Source organism: Bos javanicus, chromosome 22, assembly GCF_032452875.1.
Source record: "Bos javanicus breed banteng chromosome 22, ARS-OSU_banteng_1.0, whole genome shotgun sequence".
NCBI lineage: Eukaryota > Metazoa > Chordata > Mammalia > Artiodactyla > Bovidae > Bos > Bos javanicus.
This window is the reverse complement of record NC_083889.1, coordinates 34,154,636-34,169,472: the sequence shown is the minus strand read 5'-3', so window position 1 is coordinate 34,169,472 and position 14,837 is coordinate 34,154,636. Positions and strand designations below refer to the sequence as shown.

The 14,837-nt window shown below is 40.5% G+C and overlaps 1 protein-coding gene across 3 annotated transcripts in view; it reads right to left on the bottom strand.

Annotated features, from left to right (window-relative positions):
- Positions 1-3,361: 3,361 nt before the first annotated feature.
- SUCLG2 (succinate-CoA ligase GDP-forming subunit beta) overlaps positions 3,362-14,837 on the bottom strand; it is a 273,645-nt gene continuing 262,169 nt past the window's right edge. For all 3 annotated transcript variants that reach the window (XM_061396438.1, XM_061396439.1, XM_061396440.1), the window contains one exon: positions 3,362-4,450. In XM_061396438.1, coding sequence (XP_061252422.1) covers positions 4,335-4,450 — 116 coding nt within the window. In that variant the 3' untranslated portion in view covers positions 3,362-4,334. The remainder of the gene's footprint in view (positions 4,451-14,837) is intronic.

Sequence of the window (14,837 nt, the reverse complement as noted above, 5' to 3'; positions counted from 1 at the left end):
AGAACTCAATGAAAACCAGAAGCCTAAATTCTGGCCACTAACTGTAACTTTAGCAGAGCAACTTTATCTCACTATGCTACTGTTCCTCAAGATAAAATGTAATAATGCCTTTACAGCAACATTGCAGAGATCAGGTGCACTGAAATAATTTTTCTTTGCTTTCTTACTATCTTCCCAGGACCCCAAAATTAAATTACGCACAAAAATTAGCAAGGACCATTTTGAGTATGACTCAATAGGTACAGCTCTTTGGGAGTTCAAAATTCATAGCCATGATTTGATGTTATTCCAACACACCTGTAAGTAGTTAAGAATAGCGTATTTCAGAAGCACACCTAGCTATGTGCAGACACTTCTTGGGGTGATGGAAAGAAACAAAGTAACATAGTTAAAAAGGTGTTCATTGGCAAATGTCCTTTTGTAGACAAATCAATTTTCATTGGGTTTAAAATGCAAAGGTCAGAGATCCTATTTTCTATTTATTTGTTTCATTTTAATGCCTAAATCTGTCTTTCCCAGATTTAGAAACAATAATCTGGGCTGTCATTGTGAGGATAATATTGTAATTTTTTTTTTTTAATACAAAGAAGGGGTTAACAAACTTTTTCTGTAAAGGTCCAGAGTAAATGGTCTAGGGCCATGAATTTTCTATCATAGTTACTTAATTCTGCTGGTGTGGCATGAAAACCACCACAAAATGTAAATAAATGTTGTGTCAATAAAACTATATAGTCTGTCAGGCCTACATTTGCCAACTTCATATGTAGAAGGACACGGAAGAACATAGCTTTTCCTGCTCTTCTTCACAGTATTTTTTACCATGATTATATGACTTTTTTTCCTTTATTTTATTTGAACATACACTGTATCCTACAAATAATCAGTTTTAAATGTTTAATTCAGAAATGTCAAAACATTTTTTCTTCTCATTTTTATTAAGACATTGAATATAAATAATATAATTCTTTAGGACAATACCTTTATTTTCATACTGATAGCAAACTGAGAAGGATGGTCATAGTATATAAACTGTAAAATAACAAATTCAATGATTCACAGATCTAATATGGTCATTCAAAGTTTCCTACCTATTTTACTATTTCATGAGTTGAATTAAATCTTAAATAGAAAACCAAAATTGAGCTAAGAGCCTCAATGCCATTACTTCTTAAGTTCCCATTACTGTTCTAGACAAATAAATCAAGGTCAAATATTTAGATGACTCAAGCAGCATCTATTAAAAAAACCTGGTAACTTGTATGCATAGGTTAAGAATGGACTGCCAAGAAATGATGAGAAATTAATAAAATAAAATCATGATATTTCAGAGTTGGAAGAGTCCTTACAGAACAACTTGTTCAACATCATTGCTCTATGGATGATGAGTGTGGTAATCTTTTTTTTTTTCCTTTCCAGGAAACACTTTCTTCTTATTAGATCCCCAGGTTTCTTATGGAATTACCCCTTTCTTTTCTTACTCTTAGCTCTGGTAGTTTGAATGAGGGTGGTCTCGTTATCAGGCCAACAAGTGGGGATTTAACCCAGAGAGGACTCATCAGAGCCCTGTAAACTCTTGACCAGAGGACTGGTTCAGAGGTAAGTTTCTGACCTAAAATCATCATCTAAATTCTGGGATATTTCTTAGAATTGCCAGGAGAGAACCAACCTTCCTTCCTTCCTTCCCTTTTCCTTCTCCCTCCCTCCTCCCTTCCCTTCCTTTCATCCTTTACTCTTTCTTGCCCCCTGCCCCATTCTTTCTCTCTTACAGATGCAAACTTTTGAGAATATCTACCTGGGATGGCCAGCAGCCATTTTGCCACCTTGTGGAAATGGCCCATCTGAGAATGAAACCAATACAGACTAGCATCTCTGAGATGCGGAGTTCACATTCTGAGGCTCTGAGTTTCTGGATCTAGCCTTAACTGTAGCTGAAAATGTCTGCCTTTTGTAATTACAAGAACAAAACCATCCTCCCCCTCTCAACCTTTTTTCTTAAGCTTGAGTTGGTTTTTTGCCACTGCAAAAGAGCTCATACAAATACAAGAGGTTGTTCAACCCAAAGAAGTGAATGTTGGTAAGTGGGAAGGTCAGGACTTCAATCCCCTCTAAATTTGATGCTAGTTCTACGAGACTGACAGGATAGACTAGCAAACCCATTAAAATCTTACATGCAAAGCAGTTTGGGTAAAAAGTGTATATTACTCTTTAAGCTTCTTTGAGTACTGTATTTAGACTCTCACTTCCTTTCATAGATATTCTTGTTTAGGATAGGGCCATGTATAACAAATACTGATCAGATTTAAAGGAAATTATTTTTCACCCTTACATATAGTACAGCTGAAGACTTGAAGGGGACATCAGACGGTCAGAAATACAGGACACACTGGAGTAGGTAATATATAGGCTTCAGATCCACACCACCAATTGTCCCCAATTCTCCTGTGTACCCTCTGTCTGTGTGGCTATGCCTTAACACATACCAGTAATTCACTCCATAAAAATACATGGAAACTGTACTGTGTTCAGCACCAGGGATACTATGCAAACCACATCAACTCAATACTTTGAGCTTCCAAGAAAATATAGCTTCCCACGTCTTTGAAAACAAAGGGCTCTTTGTTGTTATTTAACAAAATAGTCACACGAATGATTTCATTTCTTTACCCCCTCCTCCAAACTGTATTGATTAGAAATATCCATATACACAGCCAGATTAACACAAGCCTTAACAAAGGGTAAAGGATTCAAATATGTAGTTTTTGTCTAATTGATAGAAATACATTATTTCTTTTACAATACTGACTAGTAAAGCTATCAAAATCAAAACACACTTAAAAAGACACTGTTAATATTTTTCATGTACTGTGTAACAATTAATAAAGGATGTACAACCGATCTATAAAATGAGTTCTTCCTCCATGATAAACACAGATCTATAAAACAATGGTGCTTCTGTCCAGATATGAAGCTTTTGAGAACAACGTAAAACTGGTTAAAAAAAGTATGGTCTATGACACATTTGTACGTTGAGAGGAAAGCAGCTAATGTTGGAACCTGAGCCACATAAGTGGGAGGAGATTATGTCTGAATATTTCCTACAATGCTATACGAACTAAGGCCATATTTTAACTGTCAGATATTTGTGGCACTTACCTGGGCTTTCAGGGTGTATAAAATTTTCATCCTTTGATTAAGTAATCTCCTAACAGATACAGTCACTGAAAAAGTTGAGTAGAACTGGATTAACCCTGGGACAACCCAATTTTTTTATCTCTGGCTATACTGCCTAAGACACTAGTATCTTAGTAAAAGAAAAAAAAATTGATGAGTAAAATAGATTAAAATGAGAAATACACAGATCTTAGAGTTTATAAAACAGAGGATTTTATTCAAATTTACATACAGATAAAAATTTACCAAAATTTTAACACAAACCTAAATCACATTCTTTCTCACCACAAAAATGGACACTATGCAAAAAAGCCACATTCTCTCAATTACATTTTCCCAGGTGGTAGATTCAGGGGGGAAATAGGAAGGGAGAAAAGACAGTGACACTCACAGCATAATTTGATTTCAGTATTGTCTCATCTTGAAATGACTCAATCAGAGATTTCCATAAGAATCAATCTTCAGTTCTGATGTTAAAAGAGAAACTTCTACTCCAAAATCACAAATAAGGCTTCTGGCTTCATTTTTAGTATGAGGTAAACAGCATATTCAATATTAAGGCAAATGGTAGGATACATGTATGTGGTATTAATTATGAATCTTCCATTGTAAAATATATTTCATGGATTTTCTAAACATGTTGGAATTCAAAATAGTAAAAACTCTTGCAGTTTATAACAGCTACTTGTTTCAGTGTCTTAGCTGCACCTTTTTGATGGCAAATCTGTTCAATGTAATCTTGTCTGACTTTTTTTTTTTTACAGCATGCATTTTTTTTTTTTAAACACAATACAAATGTTCACCAAAATGGCTGCAAATGAACCAGGGCCTGATCTCAAATGCCGTATACACACACACTGTTTGGCCTTGTAGACCGCTCCCCCAAATTGGCAAAACAATGGTGAGCTGACTCACTATGACAGAAAATTATGCGAATGCAGGTCATTAAATTAATAAAGGCTATAAGGGAAATTAAGCTGTCTAGATATCTTATTCAAAAAATACAGATTTAAATTTTTTAAACAAAAAACTTGAAATTCTTACTCTTCCCCTTTCCCACCCCACCTTTTTCCCCAATGGAATAACCATTTTCTTCACAGTGGTGACAGAACCATCCCTTTTTATGGGTAAGTGCACTTCTCCCAAGGGATCAGGGCAAGGCATCACTTCTTAGCCACACTGGCAACAGCTTTCTTGGCTGCATCCTCCAGGTCGACAGCTGAAGTGATGGGGAGTCCGCTGTTACTGAGAATGTTCTGGGCCTCGTGGACGTTGGTTCCTGGAAGGGAGTGGGGGGATGTTGTACAGTCACTGAGATGGAACTGAAGGTGGTGCCCCAGGAAGTTTCATACAACCTGAAGTCGTGAGATGCCTGAGTCTCCTGTACATCCGTGCATGCTAAGTTGCTTTAGTCATGTCTGACTCTTTGTGACCCCATGGACTGTAGCCCACCACACTCCTCTGTCCATGGGATTCTCCAGGCAAGAATACTGGAGTGGGTTGCCATGTCCTCCTCCAGGGGATCTTCTTGACTCAGGGATCAAACCTGCATCTCTTGCATCTCCTGCATTGGCAGATGGGTGCTTTACCAGCTGGGAAGACCGCCTGATCTTCTAACACCATTTTATTACAACTCAGGTCATTTTTTATGATCCAGACCTGGCTATTCAGATATATTTAGATGACAAATTTATTTTTTCCTCTTTTTAATTCAAATGCCTGGCATTAAAAAGATATTGTCTCTATTTTCTCTGGCATTAAAAAAACTGAAATAATGAGGTTTTTAGAAGATCATGAACAAAGATTAACAACCACTTGTTCAACTAGTTTGAAAGAGGAAAATCTTCTGAAATAGACGTATCTTTTGATTGGATAGTCTGAATATGGAATATAAAGAAAACCTTGTGCACACAAAAATGAGCAAGAGAATGGTAAGTCAGGGTGTTAGAATGATATGGAGTACGGCAGTAACACAGGAAGATGCTCAGGATGAATCTACTTATAGCTTTTCACTAGGAAGAAAATTAAAAAACAGATTCTAATCAATATCACAGACAGGAAAGATGATGTGACAAAATCTGTATCAAGTGATAGTCCAGCTACAAAAAAAGATGAAAGGATTTTCAAGAGACTAATGGACATTTTTTTCCTGATAAAAGCTAAAATTGCTGTTGGTAATTTATACACTCAAGTGAATTTAATGTAGTTTTGGCTCATTCCAGAAGTCCTTTGTCTTAATCTCTTGAAACAAAAGGTCTGAGTCATGAGCTAATCTGAGATCTGAAGTTAGAGAATCTGCTCACTGGCTCGAATCCACTGCCTGGAGACAGTGACAGTATTCAAAGTGTCCCTTTATGCTTCATCCTCATTCTACCTAACAAAAATGGCAGATGCCATGAAAATGAGCACTGTAACCTCTAATGACATCTCTTGGCCATTTCTGGTGGATCTGTAGCATATGCAGGCCAAACCACCCCACCTAATTGTGTTCTGTGGTGACTATTTAACATGCAAAACACCACTCTGTTCTTTTCAATGTGAATAAGCCCCTGGGAGAAATGTGATAAAATTTAAGTGTCTAATGAAATATCTCATCTTACATCATCTCCAGTGCTTTTATCTAGTTAGTAAGACAGAGCCTATTTATAAACAAAGACCTTGAAATATAGGCCTTGGAGGACCTCAGAGTACAAATAAAAAGGAGATGCTTGGTCAGCATGTTTCACACCAAAGGCAAAGGCAAGAATTAAGGAGGAACAATTGAGCCGAGAAGGCGGTATAGTACTGATTCTCCTGGCACGCTGGGTCCACCAAAGCAGTGTTGAAGGGGACACTGGACACTGTGTCTTTGGCTCAAGGCTGACTCGGGGCCGCCTTACACAGGAATCTGGTGAATGGACTCCATGACAAACAAGAACTTAAAACATAGGGAAGTTGTTACTTAAAATCCCTAGACTCCCATTCTGACTCTGTCATGTATTAATTGTAGTTTTGGATAAATCATTTAAATCTTTTGAGCATCAACTTCTTTATCTTCAGACATAATACTGTGATCATTTTCCTCACAATGAATATTGATTAAGCATATGTCAGGTACAGTGCTAAGGGATTTACATGTGACACATGAAAACTTTACAATGAATTTGGATAGGTCCGGTTGTACCTATTTCACAGACGAGATAACTGAGGCACAGAGAGGTTAAAAAACTTCTCTACAGTCACACGGGTTGAAAGAGGCAGAGATGGTACTTGAATCCTGTTCTAATTATGTCCTAAAGGCATACTAGTCTGTTTTCCTACCTTTAAAATGAGGAAAGTAATGCTGGTAGCATAGGTCGCCATGAGAACAAAATGAAATAATAGGTGTGAAAGCATTCTGTAAATGGCAGTCTCTGTGGCGGTCGTGGCTGGTTGTTTACCAAAGCTCCATGCTCCTCTGCTACAGTGGGGAGCTACTGTTGGGAAAGAGCTGCCAAAGAGGAACTGCAATTCCCAGGCCCTGTTCCAGGTGGGGGAGGGGGGTTGTGTGACTGAGTCCTGGTCAATACACTGTGAATAGCAATGAAACACATGCCCGTGAAGTTTCTTCCACTTTTACTCTCTGTATTCCCTCTGTTTTCCTTGTCTGCCTTCTGAAATGTTGCCAACCAGAAAAATATTAGATGGCAGCTTTTTTTCAGATGACAATGACTACCTTAAAATCCATGTTTGGGTAACTCTGCAGAGCCAAGCACCCAGCTCCTCACCCTCTCTGACTTCATATGAATCAGAACGAAACCCCTACTATATTGCCTCTGAACATATCTGTTGTTATAGGAGTGAGCATTACATTTTTATAAAAAATTCATTTATTTTCATTGAAGGATAATTTCTTTACAATATTGTGTTGATTTCTGCCATGCATCAACATGAATTAGCCATAGGTATACATATGTCACAAGCATTACTTTAATTAACACGCTATTGTGTTAAGTGTGGGTGGCAGCTTCTAAAATGGTTCTCAGATGACTGACTGAGACTTCTTGGTGTTCATGCCCCTTGAGTACAGGCTGGAGCAGTGGCCTGCCTCTAAAGGAGAAGAATATAGCAAAAGTGATGGAAGGTCACTTCTGAGACTAAGTCCATCACTGTGGTCTTGCTTCCTCTGATTTTCTGTTTGTTCACTCTAATGAAACCAACTGCCATGCTATGGGCTATGGGCTGCCCCATGGGGAAACTCACAATGCAAAGGACTCAGGGCAGCCTCTAGCCAGCAGGCACCAAGGAACTGAGGCGTTCATTCCAACAACCCATAAAGAGCTGCACCCCACCAACTGTGTGGGTGTGCCTACAGGCAACAAGCCCCGCTCCCGCCACCCCTGCGAGGCAAGCTGCAACAGAACCCCAGTCTTGGCCGACACAATGATTGGACTTGAGAGAGATCTTGAGCCAGAGGACGCAGCTGAGCCAGCCCTGGATTTCCCACCAAAGAAACTGTAAGATGGTCAATGTTATTTTGTGCTAAGCGGCAGCTAAATTTTGGGGCAATTTGTTTCACACTAGAACTTAACTAATGCAGATGAAAAGATTTACTATTTCATTAAGAACAACCTCAATGTGCATTTTGATTCATTTGGTAAAGATTCAGCCAAGGTCCCAGAGGCTGAAAAGTAGGACAGGGGATCAGACTGTGGCAGGTGCTGGTACCAAGCTAAGGGATTCCAACCTTAATCTGCAGGCTTATGTATAATAGTAGTGGTACAGTGTGAATCAGTCTTGACAGACACAGAATCGAATTGGTCTTTGGACTAGGAGGTCAATGAAAGTCAAAGATGGAAATTTTTATCTCCTTCAACAGAGATATGGACTTAGAACGCTCTCTCCAGCTGGGCTCCAATTCACCAGAGAAGAAAAATCTACATTATGCTACAAGAGACTCAGAATTCTCCCTCTTCCTTTCTCAACACACAGCTCCCCAGACCCCATGCATCACCCCAAGAGGCAGTCTTATCTGGCTGAACATCCCTCACCTTCTAATCTACTTCTCCTCGATATGACTCCTCTTGTGGGCACAGGTCTCACACACCTACAGGTCTACACAAAGCTCTGCGTATCTGGACTGAAAGAGTTCTGCTAGGAGTGGGGATAACAACAATAAAAGCATAGAGCAGCTTTCACTTCACACAGGTCACACACGGCTCTGGGGTTCTAAGTACATTTGCTCCCCTGTTCCTCAGTAGAAACCCTGAGATAGCTGCTATTATCTTCCTTTTACAGAGGAGAGGACTGAGGCACAAATAAGTTAAAGGCTAGTCCAGTAAGTATGGCTAGTAATAGGAAGCAGTGGAATGAACATTCAAATAATGCTTGACACACCCATTCTGATACCTGAATAAGTCCTTCTTATGATTTTGTAAATATATGTCATCATCATCCTTATAACAACGACGACAAAAAATCTGGTTTACAAAGTCCTCCCACATTACTTTATTTGACGCTTACAAGGAACTTGTGAATTTGATGTTTCTAAATGAACCCGTGAGTTCAGTGTTTATAAATCAGTTCTTTTTCTTTTTTTTTTTTAAGCCAAGAGTACTGGGGCTTAGTGACTGACTGGCAGAATTCAGTTTCAAAATCCTTTGCTTTCTGGACTCTATTTTGATTTCCCAGTGACTCCCGTTTGACATTTAAAACACAGAGCACTTTACCATGCATGAAATCATCAGAACCTCAGTGAGGCCATAAATTATTCAAGAACAAGGATCATGTACAACTAGGATGTCTGCTCTTTTGGCTAAACCTTCTGTCCCCACGGTCCCTGCTCTATGAGGGACCATGGCATATTCTCTACCCCAAGGCAGACCTTGACTGCTTCCAAGACACTGACTGCACCTGACCCAAGGGTGGTCCAAATACAGACCATGGTCATTAGTCCAATTAGATTTTCTCTATAGAGAATCTCAATGGGTGGTTTCCATGAAAGAGAAAGTAGTAGCATGAAAAGGACTTCTAGTCATAAGTAGGCAGATGAGAGAAAGACAGTGCAAATACGTAGAGGGTGGAGAAGTCAAGTGAAGAGACCAAGGGCTGGAATGATGTTCATGAGGTCTGCCTCCAACTCAGACCCTGCTCTTCCTGTGGGCCAGCTTTATTATGGCCCCCACCCACCGAGAGAAATGTTGGTTCACCTTCCTTTCCATGAGTATGCATGAATAGTGCATACTCCTGATATGCATTATACCTCCTGATAAATGGGTTGTTCTTCCTTATAACGAACTAGCCAGTTCCTGAATTAATACCCTTTTCAGCATCCAACTTAGCACCAGATATACCCAAGAGGGAAAATGGCTGACAGAGAAACCCGTGAACCTGCAGACAAGCCTGCTATGCCCTCTACCCTGAGCTCTGCTGCCCTCTCTGCTTGGAGGACGCCATATGTCCGTGAACTATCTTTTTAAATGACATTTCTTTGGGGATGCTTTCTTGTCACCACATCTCAACCCCCAACCTAGAGTAGCGGATTGGAAAATGAGCTTCCCAAATACTTTGTACATCTAAAATCCCAGCACTATTAGGACTGCTTACTGACATTGCTCTTGTCCCCACTAAACATAGGCTTTGGAAGGGCTGCCATTGCTCAGGTTTGCTCACCGTGTACCTCTAGGCACAGTGTCCCCCACAAAGGATGTGTCTGTGCATGGACTGAATAACCATGGACAGGCTCATCCATAAAAAGTGAACTTCAGGCAGCAAGTGTGGGTGACTCCGCTTCTGAGCACCTTGCTGGCCGATAACTCTTTATATGAGGTTGAAATAAAAAATCCAAATGGCCTCAGGGAAAACGAAGAGGGTTGTTCATGAGCTTTCTGAGTCCTCAGATGCTTTCATTGGCCCCTCTTTCTAAGAAGGGCCACATAGCAGCTGGCTGTGTTGAGTGTCCTTGAGGGAGGCTCCAAGCTGCTGCCACTTCTAGCTGTCCAGGCATATAAGGTCACTGTGCTCAAGGTTAACAACCAGAGGTGGTGGCCAGGGTAACAGAGTGGATAGGGCAGCTCCACACTAACACAGGGTCTTTCTCTCCATCCAGCTGCTCCGGCAGGGCCATATCAAAAGGCCTAATTTCTTCATAATTCCAGGATCCACTAAAGTGAATTTAATTATATTTGCAGTTACACTTCAATTACAGTCTTAATTATAAAGCACATACTAGGCATGCTCAGAGCCAAGCAGTTTTAGAAGAGAACCTCACAGTGAAATAGGAAGCTGAGGCACAGGACTATGAGGAGAAAGAGGAAATATACAGAGGGGCCTTGGTCAAATGAAAATCTGTCACACAAGGTGGGGGGGAGGGTTGGCATTAGAAACAGGTTAAAAAAGAGAGAAACACACACAGAACAGATGAGATGGAGGACGTGGCAGAGCCAGGGGCAGGAGAGTCAAAAAGAAAGAGAGAGAGAGAGAGACCGGAGGGAGAGACAGAGGGACAAGATAAACAGAGAGGGAGAAGAGGAAAGAGACCAAAAAACAAAACAAACAAAAAAGGAGAATGAGAGACAGAATGGATGAAAGAGGAGACTAGAGATTGAGATGACTAAGAGAATGAAGGACAAAGAGAGATGAAGAGTCAAACAGAGAGAATGAGGGGGAAAGAAGTGAGGTTGCCAAGTTTCTTCCACAGCAGCCCTACCCTGACCCTGCCAGCATCTCCCTTTTAGCACCCTGGTCGATTTCTCCTTGGCTGGCAGGGCTAGCGACAGGCCAGGGAGAAACAAAGCCAGGGCAGGCCCTGCAGCCCAAGGCTTGGAGAGGAATTACAAATCACTTCCTCATTCTGGTTCTGAGAGCAGCTTGAAGGGGAAGTGGGGATGCAAAGAAGATGGTGAGAAAGAACAGCCATCTCTGAAAGGAGGTCACTGGAAATGCTGAGGGGAACGGAGGGAGCCTTTAACAAATGCTTGCTAGTCTGCAGATTCTTTTTGCTAATGACATCATATGAGTATTTCAGCTTAGTTTCTTCTTGATTCACCAAGTGGCTGACACCTACTCCACATTCCCTTCCCGTCCTTATTTCTAAATAGAAACCATCATGGCTGCTAAACTGTGACATGGAATCAAGAGTTCCAAACAGACTATTTATGCCTATGCACATAATTACGTTACAAAGAAAACTGATCTCTTTCCCACATTTAAATTGTGCTGCTGGCATTTTCTAATATTTATTAAAGGCTGGGTTTCTTTTTAATGAGGCTGCAGGACAATACTTTAAATAACCACCTGTACAGATACTGATCAACTCGTGCTGGTTGAAGTTCAGGCACTTCTTAATATCTCCCTGTTGAAAGCCACTCAGCTAAATGGTTACCTACAACTGCAGGCTTTAAAAACAGCAATAGAGAGTCACAGGGGACTGAGTTTAAAATGAGATCTTGTTCTATTGGTAGAGATTATTATAAAAAGAACAGTAATTATTAAAATTAAAAAAAAAATTCCCATCTTTTCCACATGATTTACCACTTACTTCCTGCCACTGGGTGGAGTGAGAGAGCTGTATACAGAGATGCAAAGTTAATTTATCAAAATTTGTTCCTTGTTTTCACTACATGGGAGAGACGATAACAGGAGTGGACTCTAATTACAGGGCTTTGTTCAAAAGGTGCAGCCCCTCCCCACCACTTAGGCCAGCTTTTTATCACAGGGCTGTGAAGAAAACTTCTCTCTAGTTTTAAAAGTATTATTTTAATAGGAATTGAGCTTTTTCTTAAAAAAAAAAAAAGTTATTACAATTAATACAAGTTATTTTTAATACAATAGTTAGCACTTAGCATATATTAGGTATAATAAATGTTCGTTGGACACATCAGTAGAGGGGTTCATAAGTATCCTATTAGTTGAATCATCACAGCAACCCTAAAGTTGACATTGCTATCCCCACTCTACAAACAAGGCAACTGAGGCACTGGGGCTTAGGAACTTGCCCAACGTCCCTCAGCAAATCCCAGGCTAGAACCTAGGTTTGTCTGACTATAAAACCACATGACAACCTCGCAGTCTTGGCCTTTTAGTGCTAGAACGAATCTCAGGGCTCCTTTAGGATCAGTCTCTTGTTCTCTCTAGAGGAAACTGAGGTCCAGAGATGTGAGATAATGTACCCAAACAACCAGCAAACCATGACAGGTCTGGTTCTCAGGCTGGTGCAATGGCCTGGGGGACAAACTCAGGCTGCTTCCTCTTTTTGTACCACCTGTGAGCTGAGAATAATTTTTACATTTTTTAATCAGTTGGGAAAAAAATCAGAATATTTTGTGATACATGAAAATTACATGAAATTCAAATTTCAGTGCCCATAAATAAAGTTTCAGTGGAACACAGCCAAAGTGATTCATTTACAGATCGTCGATGGCTGCTTTTGTGCTCCAGTGGCAGAGCTGAGGACTTGTGACAGAAACAGCATGGCTCATAAATCCTAAAATACTTCGACCCCTGCTTTGAGTAATTGAGTCTTTTTTTCGTTTTCCCCAGGATATGAGAGGTCAGTGGAAACAAACCAAATTCTATAAAGCAAAAGCTTCCTCCTCAAATGTTCACTGTCCCTGTGCCCTTGATCCTCCTTCATTATTCTTCCGAGTGACAATCAGATAGAGGAGGTCCATTTTCTTGGTGACACGTAAATTTAGAAAGCTTATCACATCTCTTGTGTCTTGTGATTGTATTGTTGGAAATGGAATAATTCATTGAGGATCAGAAGCAAAGCTCCTGCTGCATCCGTGGCCCCTCATTCATCTAAGATGATGGGCATCTTACAACTAGCACCTTGCAGGAGTCCATCCATATGGAATCACTAGAGTTGTACATAAAACCTCAGATAAAAATGAGAGCTGACAATCACTGAGACAGGGATCATTCTAGGTTATTTTAGAATTCATCTATTCCTTAGAATATCCCTGTGAGGCTGATATATTTTTATTCCCATTTCACAGATGAGGAAGCTGAGATTTAAACTTTGTTTTGGTACTGACTAGCTGAGCAACCTGGGAAAGTCACTGTAGCTGGATGAGTATCTTACTGAATACTGTGTATCCCTCATGTTTTATAAAAATTGAAGATGACATAAGATAGCCTGTGGGGCTGTATCATACATACCTACTGGCTTCAATGATTTCTTCTCACTTGGTAAGGAAAAAAACAATGCCCAGGCTGTGAGCATGAGTAGAATTCCTATGATGAAAGCCGGAGGTGGCAGGAAGCTGACTGCCAGATTCTTTATGTTTCCTTGAATGGTGTGTATGTGTTTATGATCACACAAGCAGGTTTAGGATCAGATCTAACATAATGGTTGAGGGCTTGTGACAGATGCCTATGTTCTTGCTCTCAACTGTATGAACTCTCAGACAAGTAACACAGATATTAATGTAAACCAAAGGCTCAGGAGCCTTAATGTTAAACTAGAATGGGAGGAGCCCTCTGGCAAGCAGGATACATTACAGTCTGCACCTGCTCAGGTAAGAATGTTCTAACCAAGAAGGAATGTTCCTTCACCCGAACATCTACCTGCATGTGGACTTCCCTTTCATGCCTTCCTTCAGTACACCTCATGGCTTTCAATCCCTGTATTGACATATTCTAACTTACAGTGATCGCAGGGGTTTTCACAGGTAATTATGGTGGTGTGAGACTTCTGTCTGATATGCTATCTTTGGGACCCCACTGCTGCCTAAGAAGTGACGTGACATGACTGCATCACTGCACATACTCTGAATGTACCTGGGAGAAATCTCTGAGTAGACATCACTGTTAATGTCTTCCTGAAAAGAGGTTAGATTTGGAGAGCTTAATATTGCCTGTCAAATGCTTTGTTGGATCTCAATGAAATCTTCCAAAGCTGAGGATAGAAAGAGATTTAGACATAGGTACCATAGGGAGTTTCCAGAGTTCTAGGTCTTGATGCTAGTCTCATCTCTACATCAAGCAACAAACTATGTCCCACCGTTTGCTTCTGCAAAATAAGATTTACTGTGGCATAACCATGCCCATTCTTTTCTGTATTGTCTGTGCTGCTTCAGCACCATGATGGCACAGCTGAGTCATTGTGACTCAGCTGTATGAACTCAGCTGTATGAATACATGGCTCACAAAGCCTAAAAAAAAATTCTGTTGTTTATAGAAAAAGTCTGCAGATCTTGTGCTACACAATCCAAATTTTTGGCCCTGTACCAGTCTCCTTTGGTGCTTCTCCAGCTTTAAGCTGCTGCTTCCTACTTCTGGTGCACAGGTTGTGATATTTCTAGGGATGAAGATCCCACCTATGATCTCTGTGAATCGACAATGGTCAGTACTTGGCTCAAGTGCCCTTACTCTCCTTACCCACATCAATAATGATCACAGAACTCTTTCTTGCTGACCGGGGCTACAGCCTTGGAATCTTCCTTGGCACAGCACTCCTGGCAGCTACTGCCAATAAATATATAGAAGGTGGCATGACATGAAAGCTATTTGTCATTCCTGTTCTAAAACATTCCATGAGAAAGTTAGTCTCTTGGCTTGGGCAGCTCTGCCTCTGGACATCCTCAAGGTGGTGCACTCTGGGACAGGCTTATAAACAGAGCATGCCTGTCACCTGTAAAACAGCACAGACTGAATCTGCTGTCTTTTCCCTCATAGCTATGCATTTTCTCTCTCTCCCTCTATGA